The sequence below is a fragment of the Citrus clementina genome, unplaced genomic scaffold (genome assembly GCF_000493195.1).
Source record: "Citrus clementina cultivar Clemenules unplaced genomic scaffold, Citrus_clementina_v1.0 scaffold_7, whole genome shotgun sequence".
Classification (NCBI taxonomy): domain Eukaryota; kingdom Viridiplantae; phylum Streptophyta; class Magnoliopsida; order Sapindales; family Rutaceae; genus Citrus; species Citrus x clementina.
The window spans coordinates 17,847,921-17,855,988 of NW_006262075.1; the positions used below are offsets into that span (position 1 = coordinate 17,847,921).

Genomic DNA, 8,068 nt, shown 5'->3' on the forward strand with positions numbered 1-8,068 from the left:
GGGATTTCTTGTTTTCATCATCTTTCAGGGCATATACTTAGAATAATTCATCATAATTTTGCCCCTTCCGCCACTCTCCCCAAGCACACAACCCCCCCCCCCCCCCTCCCCAAAAAAAAAAAAAAAAACTTTTTGGTTATACTTAGCAGTCTTACAGATACCTGAAAAGGTACAGTGGGAGGAATTCATATCCAGGGATTCAGAGCAGTGGAAGTGGCAGATGGCTGTATCTAAACTCTTTGATGAGCAGCCTATATGGCCTAAAAGTTCTATCAATGATCGCATGCTTGATGAAGGTCTAAAATTTAACAGTATAATGCTCAAAAGGTTTTCTACCTGGAACCTCAACCTCATAGTAAATTATTTTAGCATTACTATGGCTCTTTGTTAAATTTAGTATTCTACATTTGTCTGCTTTTACAGGCTTCTGCTTGGAATTGCATACTACTTCTCAAGTGGACCATTTCTCAGGTTCTGGATCAGAAAAGGCTATGACCCTCGCAAAGATCCAGAATCCCGCATGTAAGATTCCCACTTAAACATTCTCTTAGATTTCTTTTCCTGTTTAGTTCATTAATCTGCTTGCCTATTGCAATGAAATTGGGTGTCCCAGCCAAAGAAATGAGTAAAAATTAGCTGAGAATAATTGAATGGAGGATGCCCTTTTGTTTCCATGTTGAGCTTGAAGCAATAGGGTAGTGCTGTTAGATCTGAATTAGAGTATCCTCGCTACATGGTTTTAACGTGTTTTAGAAGCATATGAGGGATTAGTTCATGATGATATTGAATTTTGGAGATTTTCGTTATTGCTTTTCGCTTGAAATGTTTTGGACCTTCACAAAATCCAGGCTGAAAATCCCGATTGCTGATGTAAACAGTCCTTCCCCTTCTTCCCTTTGTCCGTTCAAAGTTCTGATTACATGTACACTATTTTGCATTTCTTCTAGTGTTTTAACGATGATATCACTGAAATTTGATTGCACACCAAGGTTTGATCCATTCTAGGGAAAAGTCTCGGGTGGGACAGTCCTTGTAGACCTTGCTCTCTCCTTTTATCTGTAAACTGTTTTTCCTATTGTCATAATAAAAGTTGACATATGGGTGCTATGGTAAGAAAGAAAATTGCAGAGATGAATTCCTCTTATGAAGTTTAGTATTTCTGTTTAGCTGACGTATTTTCTTTTTCCCCAGTTCATTTTTTACCTCTCTGTTGACTATCTAAAATGTACTTTGCTTTAGCAGATATCAGAGAACTGATTTTCGAGTAAAGCCACCACTACGAAGTTATTGTGATTCTAACGCAGATACTGAGTAAGTTCTGTCTGAAGTTTTTCCTTTTTCTCCTTTCTCTTTAAAAAACTTAAAACTTGGTAGTTGTTTGATGTAGTACAATCAGAGTACTAGCAATGAACAGTTAAGTTTTTCACTTAACGTTGTGCATTAAGATGTAAAGCTATTTGTTCTTGTCCTTTGAAGGTGATACCGAGCTACATGACAGGAATTAGCTCAAACCTTATCTTTTTTCCTATAGAACCAATTGAAAGTTAACCAACAGGCTAGCCGGTGCTTGGGAAAGCACATTCCTGCTAGTAGCATGTTCACTGGATGGGTTTATTATAATTTAAAATATTAAATTTCCATGGATCTTCTTGTACTTTCTGATAAAAAAGTTTAAGTTTCATACGTTGATTAGCCAAAGGAAGGTCAAGGGACTTTTGGGTATGAGTAAAAACATAAAGGAATGATGGCTGTAAAATTCATGATGTTTGTTTGGATTTAATTGATGAGAGTAAGCTAGCTGCTTACTGCATTGTTGATCAGGACACCACAAAGCCAATTAAGGGTTCTGTTGCCTGATCAGTGGAGTAATTTAGTCTACGGTTAGAAGTTGATTGTTTTGTTTCTAATTTGACCTAGAGAAAACTAAAGTCAAGCCTGTAAAGCTGCATATATACTCTAGATTAGTGTAATTATTTCAAGTTACCTCAGTCTTCTATTTCTTCTGACCCCTTATTCAAAACATTACGCCTTGCATATTCAGACATTTGAGCATTATCGTAGACCTTAGAAATTTGGACTCTTGAGAAATATCTCTTTTTATACAATCTATATCAGGTATTCCTCATTAATATCATGCCTATTTTGTATGCATGTGAACATTGGTCAAACTTTTGCAGCAGATTGTGATTGGATTTGGGAGTTAAACACTCCAAAATATGAGTTGAAACATGAGTGACTTAAAGGTGCGCTCGTTTTATTTTAACATTAAGGACCATTCTATGTGTTGGAGTGGATGATTTTCTTGATTGAAGGATCTAGAAGCAACTGGGACCAGAAAATTTCAGGTGGCTAACACTGAGGAATAATTTTAGATTGCTGTTTCAGTTGGAAGGCTTTAACAAGCTCGGGTTCTGCTTTCTATTTCCTAAAATTCATCCTTTAGAGAGAGAGAGTGTGTGATCTAAGTTATTTTATTATTTTGTTGTGTCGAGGAGTAATGAATACAGTGCTCAATTGCGTGGTTTCAAATGAGGTTGTTGGGTTTTGAATGATACTAGTATTACTTGTGTCACGTTCCAGATTTTATTTTATTTATTTTTATCCCATGCAGATTGAAGTATAGATGGAAAGATTTATGTGCATTCCAAGTGTTTCCTACCAAATGCAGTACATCACTGCAGCTATTTGAACTTGTTGATGACTATATTCAGCAAGAGATAAGAAAGCCTGTAAAGCGAACAACTTGCTCTGTAAGTTTTTATTATTGCTCCACTTTGCATATATGCATTTGTGTTTTCTGTCATTACTTATTTTCCATCATTCTTCTGTGATTCCTTTTTCCTTCCAAAAACATTTTACTTTTTAGTTGCTTCTTTGCTCTCTGGATGCTGTCTATTGTTCGTAGTTAGCTATGTATTTCTTGTTATCCACTTTCTTCTCTGATTTAGATGTTGAAGACTGGATTTGTCATTTAGCTGTTCATTATTACTTTTTGTTCCTCAGCTGTTAGTGAACTGACCATTGACTATTTTTATCCTCTGTTATTAGTTTATTCTCTCTTTCTCTCTCTCTCTCTATACACACACGCACATACACATATATTGTATAAAGAAAAGAAAAAAAAAAGGTGTCAAAACCTGGATTTGTAAAACCAGATTTTTTTGAAAAAAAAGAACCACTAGAAGTTTCATCTTATTTTTTGTTGGAGGCAACATGTCAGTACCAGAGTTTGAGATAAGATAGGAGAGGCAACATTGTAATTGGTGCAACATAAGTGCATCCTTTACACATATATTGTATTGCTACCATTCATACATTTCATTTATTATAACCACCACCTTGATTTGTAAATTGAAAACAACTGTGCATTTGCATACTTTATAAGATTTCATTGGATTGTTATGTGGACAACTGTGGAACAATGGGTATATCCTAGTATTATTAGCTGCCCTCGCCCTCTCTTACACTGTGGAAAATGGCGCCTCAGCTCAAATTGCATCTCTTTTAACAATGATGAAGATGCTGTAGAGAAAATATTGATTTTCCTTCCACTCCCTTACCCCAAAAAGCTGACAATATGTTTCTGAGAGAGAAAACAATCATTCTTTTTATATCAAGACTTTCAGTTTGTCAGGTTGCAATATCCAGACCTAAGTATCCTTCATGATTGTATGGAGTGTTGATTTTATAGTTTCAAGCAACTTCTGCTGTCTGGTATCTAGAATTTGGTAATTTAAAGGTGTAGGAAAATAAAATCCATGTGTTTCTTTCTTCACCATCCCTCTCTGTGTGTAACTTTGTTGGAGACAAGTGATTGGTAAAATGATTCAGAAGACTTGATCTGGGCCAAAAGATTATGGAATATGGACATTTTCCTGGGCAAACAAAATGTTAGGGCCTTTTATCTCAGATGAAAAACAAAGTATAAGCTTGATTGAGGTGAACTGTGTAGTGTGGACATTAAAAAAAAAAAATATTATGATTACTAGATTTAGAGTAGCTGGTCATTAGGACAGAAGAAAGGGCAGTAGTTTCTTTCGTATCCACCTAAAAGTGCTGCCTGAATTGTTAATATAAACATCCAATAGCCTGTAATTAGCAATGATGCTTCTGATCAAATGGTTATGAACATTTTTGGCTTTATTTCCAATTAAGAACAATTTGAAGATAACAAAATGTTTGAAATTTATTTGGTGCCTTGTAGTAATTTTGTAGAACAGAATGGTTTGCAGCTAATTCTGTGTAAAATGAGTATTTTGAATCTGAATATTATCATGGTTAAAGATCCTTTTTAAAATGGTATTAATTTTGCAGCTGCAAACTGGATGGTTCTCAAGTCACGTGCTTGCTGCAATAAGAAGACGAGTGGAGGTGAGGTTTCTGTCGGTGTTCCCTGGAACTGGTGCTCAGAAGTTACTAAAAAATGCTAGTGAAAGCTTTGAAAAGTTAAAGAGGATCTGCATTTATAAAGATACCTTAAAACCTGATCAAGAGGAAAACCTACAAATCAATAAAGGTTTGAATTTTCTATTACTTTCAATTATTTTCACATTTCCAGAAGTACATTTATTTGCTGTGCTACTGTACTCTTCATATTATTGTCAAATGGTTACAAGTATTGTGAAAGTTTTCTGATCCTTGTTATTCAAATTATCCTAAAAATATCTTTCAAAAACTAAACAAATTAATAAATAAAATATAGGTTACTTACAGATTGTTTAAATTTTTTTGCGCAGAAAATATTTGATTATGCATGCATAAGCTTCTTCCTTGCCTTTATTAAATTAGCAATTTTTCATTTGGCTTGATTATATGTCTCTCCGTATCTATGTTGTACTGAATTCTGTGTGGGGGTGTTTGTCTTTATAGCTGTTTCTTTTTCTTAGACAGTTTTAAAGATTTCAAAAATTCACTAAAAGGTAAACAAGCCATTTACAGGCAGTATAAATGCTTCCATAATGAAAGCCTTAGAATTATTAACCAAATCAGGACATTCTAAAGGATGCCCAAGATCCGTAAAGCAACATAAAAGATCCCCAAAAGGTGCTTCCCCAATTTTCAGCGCTTACAAATAACCAAAAATTCAAAACATAATCTAACTTATTCCCCTTTTTTAAGGATGGAAAGGAGTTCAGAAGCTACCAAATCCCAAAAAGATTCCAAAATTAAACTTTTTCCTACAGAAAAGCATCATCTTCAATCTTATTATCAATGATTTTCCTATTCCTTGTCTAATCAAACTACCCAAAAGATTGTTGTCCTCTCTCCCTTCCCCAAGCAGATGCTTCTCAAGCTAGACAACATCTTGGTACTGCTCAGCTCAACGAATATGGAAAAGGAGAGATCCTTATGTGTAAATCAGTAAGAGAAAAGAGAAAGGGTCATTATTGGTTTCATCCTCTTTCTATCATCTGATGCATTGTTAGGAAAACAAGTGCCCACTGGTCTTCCTTCGCTAAGGAATAGTCTATGCTTGAATTGTTCCTGGAAGACTTCCAAATCTTCAACGTGGTCTAGGAATCAAACTTTGTTGTAGTTCCATTTAAGTTGTTTTTCTGATCTGTTTCACTGTCTTTGTTAATTGGTTCCAATTGTCTGTGATACTTCTTACATCTGTGAAATGTGTCTGGAGTAGTTAGTATGGAATTATCTAGTACTCTTCCAATTGATGTTTCTCTGTAAGTGCCCCATTGTACTCTTAGTTAAATGTCAAATTAACTAATCAACTTCACCATGTGGAGCTTACAGGTGATGGTGATAATAGAGAAAAACCTGAAGCTGTTGATGATGAAGAAGACAGAATAGAGGTTGATGACGAAGAGGAAGATAGAATAGAAGTTGATGCCGGTGAAGAGGAATCAGATGCCGATGAAACACTGGATATGGTAATCAAATGTAACTTTTCACTCAAATTTGGCATTAGTTTCCCTCACAATCTAGTATCAATTATTTAACACTTTGTCTTATATTTTTATACCTTTTTGTTATGTTGCTTTTGTTTGTCTTGTATTTTATATCTTTTTGTTATGTTGCTTTTGTAGGTTGGCGAGGATGATGAAATCTCTTTGCAATCTCATTCATGTATCCTTAAAGTGTATTATGCCAGTGCATTTCTTGCAAAGCATGTATCTTTGGAGTAATCAAAGATGATTAAACCCTTAGGCAAATCCTACAAACTTACATTGAAAAAGGATTAATCAATAACATTCCATCTGAAAGAGTCATTAGTTATCAGTTTCTCTGGGTGTAAGTCGTAGGAATGTGTATCTTCTTATTATTGAAGTATTGAAAACTCTAGTTCTTCATTGTTAGCTCAACAATATTTCTAGGTTCTGCTTGAAGTCATGAGAGTCCTGCAAGAAATTAAACTTTTTTGCCTTTTCCCCAGATTACTGTTTCCTTCTGGTATTATCCCATATTTTTTAATGTCAGAGCTTCCAATAAATTGGATAAGATGTCAAGCCTTGCTCTCTCCTTAGGAAGTATACTTTGTTTATGCTACTAAAACCATATTTGAATTCCCTACCCTATTGTAAGCCTAAAAATTTTAGTTTAAGTACGTTGGACCTTGTTGATGTTTTCATCATATGTTACTTTTAAGTTTGCATCTGCATGCATTCCCGGTTGCATCAGATTTCCCATACATTTTTCAGATCTAGGTCTGGAAAGCAACTCAAGAATATATTTGCAAGAGCTTTTTGGTAGTTTTTCATCGACCGATGTTGATGTTGATAAGATACAAGATAATGGCATCAGTGATGGAGAATATCAGATATACGAGCAGGATAGTGATGACAGCTATTCTGGGGATGATGACAACTAAATTTAAATTCTAGCAGATGATATGGAGGTACTTTTTCTTTTTCACTTTTGTTCATTCCCTTTTACCATCAAGACTGCGGAATTGTATGATTCCAAATTATGTAATTCTTCTATTAGTTAAGAATAAGTAATCTAGCTGACCCTGTATGTCCATCTCTCAAGTGTATTAGTATGTAAACTTCTGATCCAGGCTATTAGAGGATTTGAAAGTCAGGGAATTCTGTATTATGGTGGAAACTTGACCTAGATATTACTCGTAACATCAAGTGCTCATGGATTTTTCTTTTTTTGCATTTGTTGTTTCTTTTGGTTGAAATTTATTTATTTTCTATTCTTTAAGTTTTTCTTCAATTTTTAGAAGTATTATCTGTTGCATTATGTCTTGGGTCAGCTTGTGCTTCTATCAAAGTTATAGCAGGTTTTGGTTTAAATTTATGTTATGTAAAATAAAATTAAAATTAAAATTGTTGTACAAATTGCATTGTATTGGCTCGAGCCTTTTGTGCAACTGAAAATTCCAAAAATTGCAGGTGGAATGGAACCTAAAATCATCTTGAAGCACTCAAATCAACGTTGAATTGAAGGCTAGCCTTGATTGACTATCAGATGCTATTTAGGTCCATCAAAGACTGCATCTGCTTTGTTGACTATTTACATGCAGATACTGGAGCTGAGTTTAAAAGTAACATTGAAGAATTGTGGATAGAGTCTGTATTCTAGCTTCGCTGTGGGCTTCAATTTTTAAGGAGTTCCAAGATTCATCCTTTTTCTTCAGTCATGTAAGTTGGGAAAGTGTTTTGAGATAGGTGGCTAGGATGATCTAGTATTGTAGAGGGCGATTGGTATGTTTTGAGATAGGTGGTCTAGGCTGATCTAGTATTGTAGAGGGCGATTGGTATGTTTTGAGATAGGTGGTCTAGGCTGGTCTATTATTGTAGATGGGTGATTGGTATTATTTTTATACAGCACAGAAAAGTTTTCATTATTTGGCTTTCTTAGTGGACACTCGGTCCACTCCTTGTAACAATTCTTTGTCTTTAATACAATTTACAGTTTCTTATTTTTTTTTTTTTTTTAAAAAAAAGAAGAAGAAGAAGGAACAGCTGCACCATCTTGTCGAGCAGTGACTTCAATTCTTAAATTGTAAGATGATATGTACATTTGAATACTAATATTATGTTTAGCAAGAAGCCTTGGAGATAGATATAACTAGAGATTCATTGGATGGATCTTTGAGGAAACAATT

At 34.7% G+C, this 8,068-nt stretch overlaps 1 protein-coding gene across 3 annotated transcripts in view; it reads left to right on the forward strand.

The window, feature by feature from the left end:
• Positions 1-8,012, forward strand: part of LOC18037546 (general transcription factor 3C polypeptide 5) — a 12,664-nt gene extending 4,652 nt beyond the window's left edge. The window contains exons 8-16 of one of the 3 annotated variants that reach the window (XM_024180134.1): positions 156-327; positions 424-522; positions 1,240-1,311; positions 2,612-2,750; positions 4,315-4,516; positions 5,749-5,885; positions 6,042-6,081; positions 6,660-6,850; positions 7,353-8,012. In XM_024180134.1, the coding sequence (XP_024035902.1) occupies positions 156-327; positions 424-522; positions 1,240-1,311; positions 2,612-2,750; positions 4,315-4,516; positions 5,749-5,885; positions 6,042-6,081; positions 6,660-6,823 (1,025 nt within the window). In that variant the 3' untranslated portion in view covers positions 6,824-6,850; positions 7,353-8,012. Of the gene's footprint in view, positions 1-155; positions 328-423; positions 523-1,239; positions 1,312-2,611; positions 2,751-4,314; positions 4,517-5,748; positions 5,886-6,041; positions 6,082-6,653; positions 6,851-7,352 lie in introns of all 3 variants that reach the window. The other 2 variants (XM_024180132.1, XM_006427862.2) reach the window with 2 other exon arrangements.
• The last annotated feature ends 56 nt before the right edge of the window (positions 8,013-8,068 follow it).